At 34.9% G+C, this 16,524-nt stretch overlaps 1 protein-coding gene across 3 annotated transcripts in view; it reads right to left on the reverse strand.

Moving 5' to 3' along the window:
• Positions 1–16,524, reverse strand: part of LOC106875012 (uncharacterized) — a 47,582-nt gene that overhangs the window by 15,269 nt on the left and 15,789 nt on the right. For 2 of the 3 annotated variants that reach the window (XM_014922955.2, XM_014922957.2), the window contains 2 exons: positions 13,170–13,261; positions 9,887–9,947 (listed from right to left, as the gene is read on the reverse strand). In XM_014922955.2, the coding sequence (XP_014778441.1) occupies positions 9,887–9,947; positions 13,170–13,261 (153 nt within the window). Of the gene's footprint in view, positions 1–9,886; positions 9,948–13,169; positions 13,262–13,729; positions 13,915–16,524 lie in introns of all 3 variants that reach the window. The other variant, XM_014922958.2, reaches the window with a different exon arrangement.

A 16,524-nucleotide genomic window follows, 5' to 3' on the forward strand; every position in this document is an offset into this window, starting at 1 on the left:
AACAGGAGCCAGTAAGGCCTGAAGGTGTACCAGGCTCAATTATTAGTTTCAGCATGGCTTTTACACCTGGATGCCCTTCCTCTAAGACCAACCGCTTTACAGAGTGTACTCAGTTCCTTTTTACATGGCACCAATACAGATCCTTTTTATGTGGCACCAGCACAGATGCTTTTTAACTCACAGCATTCAAATTGAATATTAAGTATTTATGGAATTTTGACTTACTGTCGGGTGACTTTTGGCCAACCCTGTACATGTATGTATGAGGCCAACTTGAAAAACCAGAGGTTGTAAGGCCTAGTATTAGTAAAATCTTTCAGGATTTTAACTGTTTGTTGTTTGTGCATAAGTGGAGTGTTGTGTAAGAGTGCTTCTTCATAACAGCAACAATTGTTTCAAGGTAACACCCAACAAGTCTAGGTTGACTTGTCTCCATTTAAGGACGTAACAAGATCCTTATCCACAGAAGTGGTGTAAGCCAGGCATGAGTTAAGGTTACAATAAATGGTGACAAGAAAGACAGTTTCTGGTCCAGTTTTTTATATAATCATAAAACAATCTTGCTTCAAAGCAGTAAACAGAAGATCAATATCAAATTCAATATAATGAATCAGAATATGTCGCATCTTATGTTTGAAATTTTTCCATTAACATCCTGAATATTTAGTCAAGCTTGTAATGTAATATATATCTGTTGCCTTGTCAATGGGGAATTTCTTTAAATCAAAACCTGTATTTTAATCAGTGTCAATGAGGGTGGGAAAATGCATTGGCAACGTGTCAGACGTCACAAAATAGGATTTTCTGAAAATTAAACTTTATCCTGCAAAATGACAATACTTATAGTATGATCTACTAATTATATGTAAGAAAACCAGAATATATTATTAAGTTTTTTAAAATGTTTAGTTCAGGTTTTAGAGGTAAAAACATGAGTAAGTAGAAACATAAGAGATGGGTAGAATGAAAGATAGGCTGAACACACGTATCAAATGGAAAATAGCAAAATCTATGAAATAAATACAAGAGAGGGGCATGGAAAAGTAATGGGTTATACTTGAGGAACATCTTTTAAAACTTTTCATTGTAAACTTCCACAATTATTAATATATGTACAATATTTTCTGGTTAATTAAATTTAACCCTTTAGCATTCAATTTATTCTGTCAAATGTGACATTTTTTCATTCACATTATTTTTTAATTAATCATGCTTTATCTCAGAGCTTTGAAATTTTGATGATGTGATAGCATATTTTTAGAATGGTATTGAAGGGTGGGTTGGATAGGCTGGATTTGGCTAGTTAGAACATAAAACAAGTAACATATTTAGGCTGGATATGGCCAGTTTAAATGTTGTAAAAAGATTTTATAATAGTTATCATCTTTTTCTTAATTTTTGTATTTGCTTTGCAAAATTCTTGATGTGAATTTGTGTGTTGAAATAAATTTTTGTTGTCTTGGGAGAATCATTATGCCAATAATAACACATGCACTGGTTCAATTCCACTTCTTGTTAGTCAATTGGTTAAATATCTAATGAGCTAACAAGTCGATCTTTTGTTTAATCCTTTAGCATTCAAACTGGCCATATCTGGCCCAAATATTTTAACTGGTTTATGTTCAAACTGGCCAGATATAGCCTGTCACACCTACAATCTCATTCTAAAAATAAACAATCACATCATTGAAATTTTGAAGCTACGTGATACTGCACGATTAATTGCAAACAATGTGAATAAATAAGCCTTTCATCTGACAGAGTAATCTGAACACGAAAGGGTTAACATGTGGGTTAAACAATCAATTGTTTGTTAGTAGAAGTTCTTTTGTTGCTATTTGTGACCTTTCAAATGACTTAGTGACTTCCACTCCAGCTCCAAGGTTTGCTTTGTTATATTTTTAGAAGTATTGTTACGTTGACTAAGTCCACCCTGTGTATTACTGCAAGATTCACTAGTTGGCACTTTAGATAGAGAGAAAACAAGGTCTGAAATGGTATATCTTGTGGCTTACATCAGGTACTCAAATGTAATCAGATGGTTGACCTTTTCTCTATGATAGATCAAGTAATAACAAAGGTCATGTATCAACTATCGTATTCATACTTCTAGGAGGTTGTTTACATACAGAATTAGATGTGGGGTACTCTGTACAAACACATGTGTCGATGGTCAGTTAAGTTAACCAGGCAAAAAAAAATTACAATTTAATAAGAAACATAACTTTGAATATGCAATAATTTTTTCCATTTTATTTTTTTAATGGCTTGGTTTGGAAGAGCACTAAGATTAACAGTAGCAGGAAAAAAATACATGGGTAGCAAATGAATGCAGAAGGTTGATGTTCAAGAGAAAAAAAAGTGGACAAAATGGTAAGTACATGACTGGGGATGCAGGGTGGACACAAGATGGATTGAGATTAGCCATCCAGATGTAAAAATAGCATTTCATTGTAGAGGCTTTCCCTTGAGCTTTGTATGGATAGATTTTTACGCCTCTTCACCAAATGGGGGTTCAACAAGAATCTGTTATGCTGGTGTCTGGGTTTTACAGAACAAACAGCATGATGAATATCATTATAGTGGGCATGGTTTGTGCAGAGCCAATCCCATTCTTATATCCTTCAAACTTGTATTGGTCTGGTACAATAAGTGCCATGAGCCAATAATTACTAGGATGCATGATCTGTATGAAGCTACCTTATCTTAGATAATCATCAAAAGGGCTGAAGGGCCTCATCTGCACTAGATCCATTGGAGTACCTTCTGGAGGGAATTCTCTGACATACTAATTAACCCATAGCTGGGATCCTGACAAATGCTATTACTTGAGGTCAGAGGAAGGCCTGGGGACAATAATAGCTAAGAGGTGGTTCCACACTCCTTAAAGTACCTGCAACTTCTGAATCAGAGCTCCACTACTGGATGCAGTTTAAAGTCATACTCTGGACAAAGAGCTTTGCATAGAATCAGTGTGACTGTTGAAAGCTGAAGTGTTTTCTGTCAGTTTTTGCCACATTGAGGATGTGACATCATCTGGAGAAATTATGATTAATGGAGAGGACTAGCAGTTACGGTGACTTTAAAGGTTCTGGTAGGATGTTCTTCATATTTGGGGATGAAGTACAATAAAGGGTCCTAGAAATGTGCAATGAGGATATATTCATGCTGTCAAGAGTCAAACCCGGATATAACAACACTGGAGAATGTTTTTGAAGGTTCTATTCATGAAATTATTGCAAGTTTAGAGTGTACTCAACATTACATTTTTAATCAACCAAATATGAACCAATTTGTTGCACAATGCATCTCCATCTTTCCTTTAACTTGAAAATACCTTCTTCCCAGAATTGAAGTGTTTTCATGGCAAATAAGTCGAAAGGTAAGCTACTATAAATCGGCACGAACTTTCCGGACAACCCAATATATTGCATATAGATGATGCTCGAGTACAGAAGGTGAAAGAAAGAAGGATATCATCTGCATAGGAAGTGGGAATTGTTTAAGATGATGAAAGGTCGTTGGTGTGCAGGAGGGAGAGTGTAGTGGACAGTACTGAATCCTTGAGCACTTCAGAGTTGACATAGTGTGCATCTGAAAGAGTTCCATCAACACACACAATAATGACGAGACCTAACTGGAAGCTTCCAATTCAAAAGATTAGATGCAAATGAAGTCCATGGTCATGACAGAATCATATTGAAACCTTTTGATTAACCCTTTTGAGATCAACTCGCCTGAGACTGTCCTTGGCTATACAGTACAAACTTCTCATTTTGAAGTGATCTAAATTAAAACCTTCCATCAAAATTTCAAATTAATTTATGTCCGTAATACCAGCTTAATAAAGTTATTTTACTAAATTTTTCTTTATTTTCAAAATTAATAGAAACAAAGGCAGTTCATTTCAATGGAAATACGGTAACAAAAGATTTAAAAGAACCACACAAGCAAAACAATATCAGTCAGTCAATTTAAAGTTCACAAATACTGCTTCTTGAGAAAACAATAGATCTAACACAGTGTTGAAATCATGATAACAGTCATACTACTGATGGAGAGGAAAACAAAGAAGGCAGATGAAAAAAATGGATGAATGCCAAAGGCTGATTCGAAATTTGTTTTGCAATGGAAGACAAAGTATAGTTTATCATTTAGAACCAACTGATTAAAATATAAACCTAAATAAAATTAATATCCTATGCTAAATACTTATGTAGACAAAATGTTTCAATTAATAAATGCTATAAATTAATATAATAGATATATAGCAGTGCAAAAGCTAGAGCCAGTTAAGAAATATAGTGAGAATATATATATATATGATGATTAGTTTGCTCCACAACCATGTGATTTGGGGTTCACTCCCACTGCTTGGCACATGTCTTCTGCTATATCCCCAGGTCAACCAATGCCTTGCAAGTGGTTTTGGTAGATGGAAATAAAAAAAAGACCTGTCAGAGAGAGAGAAAGGGTGTGTGTGTGTGTGTGTGTGTGTGTGTGTGTGTGCATTGTCCAAGGTTCCACAGAAGCAGACTGAACCCAAACCATGTAATTGAGAAGTTTTTTGTAGCTGCACAACCATGCCTGAACCTTTCACTACATCACTGCCCATCACAGGTGGGGGAGATAAGTGGAAAATTAAATTATAATGAATACATAAAACATATATAACAACTATGTTGTAGAAGAGTTATAATAATGATTTAAACATACACACACACGCACACACCATAATATTCACTTTGTTTTAATGTTAATAGTCTTGTATAATATAAAGTGTAAAGAAATATTTGCCAAGTCATCTATAAACTGGTCAGTGACACTATGAGAGAGTGTGGGATATATTTAGTATTAGTCAAAACTTTGGATACACATGAGTGAATATCTGTCTTAAAGCTATTTTAAACTAAAACTTTATTACTAAAATTTTGAAGGAAAAAAATTGTTTGAAAGACAAATGTAAATTTAGATAATCCCAGTAAATATGTTTCATTTCAAACCAAAAATGTTCACTTTTTAGGGTAGAGTTATCTTGTATGGTGACCAATTTGGCTTAAAGAATAGAAGACTATTCCCCAACAGGGCTACCCATTTACAACTGGGTGGATTGGTGCAACATGAAATGAAGCGTTTTGCTCGAGAACACAATACACCACCCAGTCCAGGAATCAAGCCTGCGATTTAGCAATCGTAAGTGCAACACCATAACTACTAGGCCACGTGCCTTCACAGTATCAGTAACGGCAGTTTTGAATTACTGACAAACCACAACAGAAGCAGGTTTTCCAACATTTGAAAACTGCATCAACTACTCTATTGTAAAACTAGCAGAAAGGGCAAGGAAGGTTGGTAAATGTCAGCCTATGATAATCTAGGAAAACAGCAAGAATAGCTCAACTATGGAGAGAGAAACACAAAGCTATTCTCATTTTAAAATGCAAAGGTCAGTCAACCAATTCATTTATTTTAAAAAATGTGAAGTTTTTAAGCAGTCACCAAAATTAAAGTTTTTCTTATAGGTTATGTTCAAATCATTTGTACATACGCTTTGTAACAAACGTACTAAAAAGTGTTAAATTCTACACAAAATAAAAATGATATACATTTGTTTGAAACCAGATCAAAGTTCACAGGCTTCTTGCACAATTTTACCTTATCAGGTAATCATACAAATTTAATTTAGGGTGTAGCCTCAAATTATCTTATTCTCAGATTTCCAACAGACAGAGCTGTATAAACAAACATTACTGTGTCTGACCAACTGTCTTTAAATAGTGTATCTATCAATTCTGTGTTGAAACCTCATAGAAAATGAACTTGTTTTCTCATCCTTCTAGAAAGGATAAAAATAAATAACAGCCTTGTAACAGAAGCCAACACAATCAACTCTACCATTTCCCTACAAATGTTCAATCTTGTGTTAACCCTTTAGTGTTCAGACCAGCCAAAAACCAGCCAAAAATTCCCCATTATTTATTTGAACTGGCCAAATCCAGTCGTATCTGATTCTTCTACGAAATAATAAACAAATCACGTTACTGGATTCTCGTAGCTTCAAGATATGAGATAAAGCCTTTCCTGCTTTTATTCAAGTAAAAATATCATGAAATTTTTTATACCTTTTGGTTTTACCTATGTTTGAAGAGAAGTGAAAATCTTAGTTTTTAACGATATGACATCAGAAAGTAAGGATTCCAACTCTGAAGGTTTTACTGATGATGATGTACAAAATATAAACAAAAACAACAGTGATTTGTCTTTGGATGAAGCTGATATTTATGAATCTTCTTCAGATGAGCAATATCTTGATAATGAAAATAATATTATTTACATTTGACGGATATTTGTCAAATGTAAATAAGGCTGGAGGGTATATCAGCCGAAACGTTGTGTTAACAACAAACAAGATGAGGACAAATATCCGTCAAATGTAAATAATGTTAATAATTCCTCATCTCTTAAATATAGAACTGAATAAAAATAATATTGAAAACATTACGGCAATATGGCTGAAGATTACTACATCAACCACAATTCCCGATTTGACAAAAAAGACTGGTCAACAACACAATCTATTTCCTGATGCTCAACCACTGGATTATTTATTTTCATTTTTTTAGTGAAAAGTTTTTTTGAAACGGTTGCAGAAGAAACAAATAAATATGCTCAATGCATAATTTCTATTTGTAGAAGACCTGATCCACTATGGCAGCCAACTAATACTGCAGAAATATGAGCTTTTTTTTTTTTTACTATAAACATTATGTTTGGTATCAAGCTGCTTCCTCGACTGTGGAACTACTGGAGTCCTGATATAAGGTATGGTGATCCACATACCTCCAGTATTCTGTCTAACAACTATAGTTAATTCATATATTGTTTATATAAAAAGACACAAGATACTTCCACCACTAAAGGACTATGACCATTTGAAATTTCGGGTTGACATCACATCTCAGTTACATGAGAGCATCTCTTCCAGAAAGCACAGAACTGGGAGAAAAGCAAAATTAACTGAGGTGGATGTCAGAGAAAATATTGACTTCCATAAAGTGGAAAAAATAAATGGAAGGAAAATAGTTTGCAGATTGTGTTCGCAGCAAAAAATGAAAATTGCAAAAAGATATCAGGTCAAGACTTCATATATGTATTTGTTTTGCAAAGTGCCCTTGTATAAAGAGCGCATTGGACAGTTTCATGATAGAAATAGGGCATAACTATATTTTGTTGGTTGATTGGAATACTTTCATATATTCCTTTCATTTTATTACGAATATGTGAAAGTGAGAAATGCATATTAATTTTCAGTATGTTACACACCAGCATTTACCTTTGTCTTACCTGTTAATGAGCTTTTTTTATTAGATGCATTTTGTTATGTAAATGTATTCATTAAATTGTATAAGAGTACATAGCCAATGGTTTATTGACTAGTAAAAGAGATTTGTACTTTATTTTCAATGAAAATGTTTGAATGAAATATAGAGAAAGAATAAAATCTTGTACTGATTATACCTGTATTTTAATTAATTCAAATTAATGTACTTCATCTTGAAAAATTACAAAATTGTTAGCAGTTGACATCTGGGATAGTTTTAGTACCAAATCAAACAGGTAAGCTGCATTAAGGATTGCAATTTTAGTGTTTATCCATAATGTTATTGCTTTTACAGCTGTTAATTAAATTTACCTGCCCATAAAAGTCAAATTTAATCAGAAAGATCAGCTAAAATTACATAACTATAAACCACTGGTATATAAGCACCCACTGACAAAATTTCAAATCTGTATGTAGAAGAATTGAAGTTACAAGCAAATATTGTGGACACCCCACTTGAACCTGAGTAATTCAAAATTATGCGAACAAATAAGCATTACATTTGACAGATTAATCTGAACACCAAAGGGTTAATGTAAGAAATTAATTTTGCATGTAATCAGGTTCACGTGCAGATAAGAATTCAGAGGACGCATTGTTTAAGAAGACACACAAATAAAACATATCAAATATGAAGCAGAAAGTGTTGCTCATGAAGGTTGTCAGAAGTAAGGGTAAAGTAAAAGTTTTTTTCTGCTGGAGACAACAGGTTTTTTAGAGTTGTAAGCTTTTAACAGAAATTAGAATTTTAACAATTAATAAACATGCACACACAAACTGGTTCTATTTCACTTCTTTTTTTATTATCATAGCAGCAAGCACCAGACAAAATGCTTAGTGGTATTTTGGCCATCATTGCGTTCTGAGTACAAATTCCGCCAAGGTCAACTTTACTTTTCATCTTTTCGGGGTCGATAAAATAAGTACCAGTTGAACACTGGGGTCGATGTAATTGACTCATCCCCTCCCTCAAAATTGCTGCCCTTGTGCCAAAATTTGAAACCATTATCATTATTAAGGCAGCAAGCTGGCAGAAATGTTAGCAAACTGGATAAAATGCTCAGCAGTATTTTGCCTGTTGCTACATTCTGACTTACAATTCTGCCGAGGCCGACTTTTCCTTTCATCCTTTTGAGGGTCAATAAATTAAGTACCCATGAAACACTGGGGTCGATGTCATCAACTAGTCCCCTTCCCACAAATTTCAGGCGTTGTCCCTTTAGTAAAAAGGATTATTATCATTATTAGTCAAGTGGCTAACCATTTAACCAATTAACTAATCAAGTGCTTGATTAACTGTATGGTCAATCAATCGATCAACTAAATTAGTCAGTCTCTTTGTCATTCACATCCTCACCCATGCCTGAATGATTCATCAAACAATTAGTTAATTGGTTTACTAACTGACCAGTAATAATAATAAAAGAAGTGAAATAGATCCAGTGCCTGTGTTTATTATTGGCATAATGACACCCCCAAGATACAATAAAATCAGCTTCAACACATGAGTCCACATCAAGAAAATTACAAACCAAAAACAAAAATGTGGAATTTTAATAATTCTTCAGATTATATCACATTAAATCTAAGCAGCTTACACACACATCTCAATATAAGGCGTTCAAATAAACTGTGCACATCAGACAGATAATCTTGGTTGGTATGCATTTTGTTGAAATGTTATTTACAATGGAACAAGCCAAAAGATACTTTCTTAATGAGAGGATTATTTGGAAAAGGAGAAAGACGAGTTCTGCAGCAGATGTTCTGATCTACATAGAAATAACAGAAAAGAGCTGGACTGTTATCAAAGTAAAAAAAGATGTTTACTTTAACCCTTTTGAAACTAACGTTCCTGAAATCACCTTTGGTCCTGTGATACAAACTCCTTGTTGAAAATTATCTAAATTAAAGCTTTTCATTAAAACTTCATGCTAATTTATAATCCAAACACCAACTTAATAAAGACAAAGTTATTTTACTAAATTCTTCGTTCTTCATTATTTTTCATATTATTTGAAACAAAAACAGTGTCTTTCAACAGAAATTTTGGTAACAAAATGGTTAAAGAATTCAAATAATATAAAGGATTTTTGAATTTATGAATATTTTTCTTTAAATGCAAAACCTGAAGTGTGTTAGTTCATAAGTTTGAAGCTTATAATATTTCTTTAAAGGATATAAAAAAATTAAAAAAACTTTAATAAAAATCAAGTGCATACAAACTTTTAACTTATATAATATATTTATGGAATTGTCTGAAGACCAGTGACTGATTCTTTGGCTATTGTTTACTTGGAATGAAATGGATGATGAGTGACAACCAATGATAAAATGGTCAGGAATAAAGTTGTAGCTTTAAATTTTTCATAAAACCACAACAAATGTGCAGAAAAAAAAACAAAAAAATAGCTGCAGCCTTACGAATGGGAATGAGGAAAGAATGAAGGAAAAAGAAAGCCATCTGACTTCTTCCTTTATTTCTAAATCCCCAAACAATCATACCTCTGAGTTTGGGCTTGCAGCAGACTGATCATGAGAAGATGGATTCAGTGGCATATTGATGCTGGAAACAGAAAATTGAAAGAACACTAGAAATATGTTCTTTCTTTAAAGGCTATCCAAATGCAAAGCAGTAATTATGTATATACAAACATTAACAATCTTTGGGAAGAACAAATAAAAATTATATGGAATTTTAAACTTGATAGTATGATTTTTTTTTGTTCTATTTTTTTTATGATGATTTTTTTTTTTTCGACCATTTTCTTTTGGTAGAAACTAAAATAATTGATATGCTCCTCTGATTTTTTCAGAGTTAAATGCTGCCAACCAAGACAATTGATATCCCACCATTGGCCTATATTGTGCGAACAGCAAAAAGTGGTCAGTGACACCAAGTTGTAAATAGGTATTCCCAGAAAATACATTGCATCGTTGGGGAAGCAATATAAGAATTGTATAATTAATGTTTCATTATTAAGCAGTTCTGAGAGAGGATCCCCCCCATGAGCAGAAAACAAGGAATTGAGTGGATTCTTGCCTGGGTAGAAAATATTTCTCTGTTGCTCAGTGCACTTAAAAATTGAGAGGATCACCTAAAAGCTCTGTCAAACAGTGGAAATGATTTCAGAGAGAGAGAGAGGATGGATAAAAGAAGTTTTTAAATGTACACCTTTTAAAACTTTTCTCTATGATTCTAAGTTCTAATAAACATTTGAATGTCATAAACCCATACATTGAATTTCATTTACAATAAATACAAAATTGAATTGATTTTTTTTCCTTAATGAATATTTCAAGTAAAAAACAAATTTAATCCCAAAGTCAATTCAAAATCACAAAACATGAATATGGTATGATGATAAAGAAAGCCTCACACTAGACCGAATAATTTAGTAATTTGGTAGTACTAGATTACCAATCAAGTTATCTGTTTAAACATACCTCAGACATTGTGTTGTGTTATCGGCAAAGAATGAGTTTATTGCAGATGAATTTTAACAAAATCTTAAGTGGATCCTGGTTGAGAACCACTGCTCTAGATGGAGGTTCAGCTTGCATGAAATAGCAGCCAAATCTCCCTCATATTATACTCTACTGTCTTTAAAAAGGAGAACATGTTTGAATAATGTCTTCCAAGTCACGCTGCCTTAAGAAAAATGATGTGATAGTCATGACTTAAAACCACTGATCAGGTCTGACCTGGATTTGCTTAATCAGTTTTCTGGATTTGCTTAATCAGATCTGACCCGGATTAACTGACTAACAACATAACATCTTATTTCACTGCTGAACTTACAATACATTTCACCTATTCTTTGCAGTTATGTATTTAGCAGCAAGACAGACATCTAGCAATGAAAGTCATTCCACAAGGACTGGCATATGAATATGGATGGAAGGCAGCCAAATGAAATTCAGTGCCTGGTTTCTAAAGTGTAAAAGTTAAATTGAGATTTACCACCGACAGAGTAGAAATAAATATACAAATAATAAGAATTACGCAGCAAGTGATTAGAAATTACATTTTATCTATCATCTTAAATTTATAAGATCCTCAATTATTTGTCCTACTATTTCAGACATGCTATTAAAGACTTGCTTAAGAATATTAAAAGGAATTGTTTTACATAACATAAATACACATGTAGCAGTCACATATATATATATATATATATATATATATGAGAGATAGAGAGAGAGTGTGTGTGTGTGTGTGTGCATGCGCACACACATGTTACTGTCTCCTAGTCTTGACATTACGCAATAGTTGTAAATGGGTGTCGTCGTCATGCAATCAGTGTTGTTCATTTCTAATCTTTCTTGAAAAAAAAAATGTTTGGCCATAGGGAAATATTACCATACTTGGAAACGGGTAAGGGTCAGAGACAGGATGGGCATCTGGCAATAGAAAATCTGCCTTAACAAATTTCATCTAACCCATGCAAGCATGGAAAAGTGGATGTTAAAATAACGATGATGAATACAGTCTGGGAAAGTCCCAATAACAATGTAAATAAGGGGTTTTAAACATTATTATAAGCTATTATTTATGACTAAATTCACTCTGTGAGACACTGTTAATGAAGACTTATTTATATATTCCTTGATAATTCATCATTAGTGATTGAGAATATATGTAGCAGCTAATGAATGTTAATTAGCATAACAGTCAGCCAATAGAGAACTGGTACATGTTTTGTACAAGTGGAAGTCATTTTATTATTTACACAAGACACCATCAATAATATTTGTCATTCATATACACTGGATGATGACATGATGCAATATGCCTAATATGTTCAATCATGTGTGTGTGTGTGTGTGTGTGTGTGTGTGTAGGTGTGAACATGTGAGCAGAATCTCTAAGAGAAATTTTGCAAGGTGAAACAAGACTGCTTTCGACATTTCTTTTACCACTTCACAAAATTCAAAAAGGTCATACAGGACTTTTTAGTTCCGTTTTTGAGTAAGAGAATTGTCAGATATTTACAAGCCTTTAACTCAATTTTACAAGCCCCAATATAGCTTTGCAGGCCCCTACTGGCTTCTGCTCGGCTCTGCAGAATCCCTACTGGCTTCTACTTGGCTCTGCAGGATCCCTACTGGCTTCTACTCAGCTCTGTGGGATTCCTACTGGCTTCTATATGGCTCTGCAGGATCCCTACTGGCTTCTACTTGGCTCTGCAAGATCCCTGCTGCCTTCTACTCGGCTCTGAGGGATCCTACTGGCTTCTGCTCGGCTCTGCGGGATCTCTACTGGCTTCTACTCGGCTCTTCAGAATCCCTACTGGCTTCTACTCAGCTCTGTGGGATTCTTACTGGCATCTATTCAGCTCTGCGGGATCCCTACTGGCTTCTACTCAGCTCTGCGAGATCCCTACTGGCTTCTACTCAACTCTGTAAGATCCTATTAGCTCTACACAGCTCTACAAGACCCTACTGGCTTCTACTCAGCTCTACAAGACCCTACTGGCTTCTACTCAGCTCTACAGTTCCCTACACAAATGTAAAGACCCCTGCCCAGTTTCACAAGTCCCAATCCAGTTCTATGGACCCTTATGTAACTCCCCAACTCAATGTATAATCTGAAACTCTACATTCTACAGGCCTTGTGCATGTGTGTGTGTCTTAAGGCATGCTGCAAATTTCAAGCCCAGAGCAAAGTTCACAGATTAAGTTGCATGTTGTTTTACAAACCCATATTTAAACTTTCAATGAAATCCAACTCATCTACAAATACATACAATACTTTAAATTCTTGATGAACAAAACGCTTCCTTACCTCTGAAATTCTGGATCATTTGTTGGTGTCGATACCGAATCTTCTTCAGCAAGGCTAATGTGAAGACTATTTAAAAGCATTTCTTCCAAAAACTGACATAAAATTGAAATAAACAGATAGTCATTAGCACTTCTATGCTTAAAAAACATGTTTCTCACTTGTATCAATGTATCTTGTACTGCTAATTTAAATTCCTTTTATCAATAAAAAATTCTGAAAGTATTTGATACAAAAACTAACAACACATTTCTGAATAATTTTTTGAAAGGCAACTACAGCTCTCTATTTTAAGACATCATCAACATTGTTTTTTAAATTCCATATGAACATGCTGGTATGAGGATGAATAGAAATTCACTAAGGCATATTTCTCTTGTCTTCTCAATCCCCTATCATATTAGGTGTGGCTGTGTAGTTACGAAGTTTTCTTCGTAATCATGTTGTTCTCAGTTCAATCCTACTGCATGGTAATTTGAATAAGTATCTTGAGGCATAGTTTCAGGTTCATCCAAGCCATGTAAGTGAAAATGGTAGAGGGAAACCTGTCAGATTGACTGTACCTTTTCGTAAGTAGAAGAGTCGATTTGTTGCTCCGTTTAAAACCACCAACTGGCTCTTGGACTCTCTCTCTCTCTCTCTGCGGATTCCATTCTGCTTGTGAACATTCAGACCAGGTGTTCAGTCTGATGATAATCCCTTAGTCATGGTTCCTTTCTCCTATTTGCTCCTAGCAGTCTTGGAGGCCCTGCAAAAAAAGCTATGGGTGCTGTCTTTCCTTCTCTGAACAAGGTCACAAAAAAATTTGTAATTTAAACAATTTGTATGTATATTCCTTCAGTATTTTGGGTCAATGCCAATAATTGTTAAAAAACGAAATACATAAACATATATGTGTGTGCATGAATGTATGTATAGTTGTGTGTGTGTATTGGTAAACACAGGCATGGCAGTGTAGATAAGAAATCTGCTTCACAATCACATGGTTTTGAGTTTAGGCCAGCTGTGCAGAACTTTGGGCATCTGTGTTCTTCTATAGCCCTGGTTTGATCCAGGTCTTAAGAGTTAATCTGGTACAAAGAAAAACTGTACAAATACCATGTGTGTGTGTGTGTGTGTGTGTGTGTGTGTGTGTGTGTGTGTGTGTGTGCGTGTGTGCGTGTGTTGTATGTATGTATCTATCATACTTTCATATCCCTCAAGACTATACACCAATCAGTTGAGTTTTGTCTCGATGATCTCACCAGTACTGCTTCCACGAAAAGAGTATCCAGTACACTTTGTGTAAAGTAGCCAACATTAGGAACGGCATCCAGCTGTAGAAACCATGCTAAAGCAGACATTGGAGTTTGGTGTGGCCCTCTGGCTTTTCAGTTCATATCAAACCATCCAACCCATGTCCACATGGAATAAGGGAAGTTAAATGATGATGATGATGACAGTGATGTTGATACAGATGTGTATGACTGCCTTGCCAAATCTTCCCTCCACCCTTCACTCTCTATCACTGATCTGTCCATCACTTGCCAACTGCAGTATTCTGCTGCTGTAAACAAATGAGGGCAGAACTACATATTTTATCACCTTTTCCGTCATACCAAATAACTTTCTCACTAACCAAGACCACTTCAATTGACTTCCACGCTTCATTCTTACATTATCCCTCTTCACTCACATCTTACATTGATCACCCAACCCCTTCTATGCAACCAAATTATCTCTCCTTCTCCATTCAACTATTTCCTGTTGATTTGCACATATCACCATACATTGACGGCATCCAGCTGTAGAAACCATGCCAAATCAGACTGCAGTCTGGTGCAGCTCCCATTGCTTGCCAGCATTGGTCAAACCATCCAACCCATGCCAGCACGGACAACAGATGTTAAACGATAATCATCTCTCACTCTCTTCCCATGCACTATAATCTCTCTCCACACACACACACACTTTCAACCTCTCTTTTCACACTCCTGCAACCTACCGACTCACATCATCTCTTTCTATTTATCCAGCTGCTCTTCACCTTCTAGTCATCATCTCTCCCAAACCTTCCATCCAACATACTTTATCATAGACATCTCTCCCACCTTGACACTTGTTCATTATTCAGTATATTTGCATCACTACCCTATTTCTTACCATCCCTCACATTCTCCATAAACTTTTACGGCTTATATCCAGCATTCCTTCCTCTTCTTCTGACCTGCCAGAGCTCATCCTTACACCTCATCACCACTATCTTTATTTCTCTTTCCAGCTCCACACACTCTTGTATAGTGTGAGCATTCATTTATGTATTGCAAAACCTGTTCTGGCTCCTCCATTCACACTCTTAACTATTCAACACCTAAGATAAAACTGCCTCCCTCAGCTGATGGAGATCTTAATCTTTTGAGCTACATAGCAACGTCACTTGTGCTGGTACCATGAAAAACTACCCAGGACACTATGGAAAGTGGTTGATGGCAGGAAGGGTATCCAGTCATAGAAACCATGTCAAAGCAGACACTGGAACAAGACGCAGCACTCTGAACCATTGGATCCTGTTATTCAAGCCCGTGCCAACATAGAAGATGGACATTAAAAGAACATCATGGATCATCATTTAACATCTGTTTTCCATGCTGGATGGTTTGACAAGAGTTGGTAAAGCTGGAGGATGCGTTAGGTTCCATTGTCTATTGTGGCATGGTTTCTACTGTTGGATGCCCTTCCTAACACCAACCACTTTACAAAGTGTGTTGGGTGCTTTTTATGTGGCACCAGCAATGTGAATGTGTGTATGTGTTTGTGAGTGTATACGTGCATGTGTGTGACTGCTTACATTCTGCAACTGCTGAGCTGCGGACAGTGTTCTGTATTGTCATTTCTGTCAAGAAATTGCCTGGTAGCTTTATGCTTTCAGAAAGGAGTGGAATGAAAAGATCTTTACTTGAAAACCAGTAAGGGCTAGGAGCAGCTGTACAGCAATGCCTCAACAAGATGTAGTAGTCAAATCAATGCTAACATAGAAAAATGTATGTAAAACAAATGAACAAATGATATACAAAGATATATATATATATATCTATATATATATATATATATATATATATATATTTATATATAGAATAATAATAAATGGAGCAAAACGCATATAATCAATAAGCTCCATTTATTATTATTCTTTATATCAACTCAAAATACATCACTTTAACATGGAATTTCTAACCCTTAACCGGGTGTAATATCCCAGATTTTGTGAGATTTTTGCTACCGTGGTAACTATTAACATATTTGCATTATCGAAGTTTTTCAACCAAGATAATATTAATATATACATAAATAAATAAATATATATATATATATATATATA

The sequence above is a fragment of the Octopus bimaculoides genome, chromosome 10 (genome assembly GCF_001194135.2).
Source record: "Octopus bimaculoides isolate UCB-OBI-ISO-001 chromosome 10, ASM119413v2, whole genome shotgun sequence".
Classification (NCBI taxonomy): Eukaryota; Metazoa; Mollusca; class Cephalopoda; order Octopoda; family Octopodidae; genus Octopus; species Octopus bimaculoides.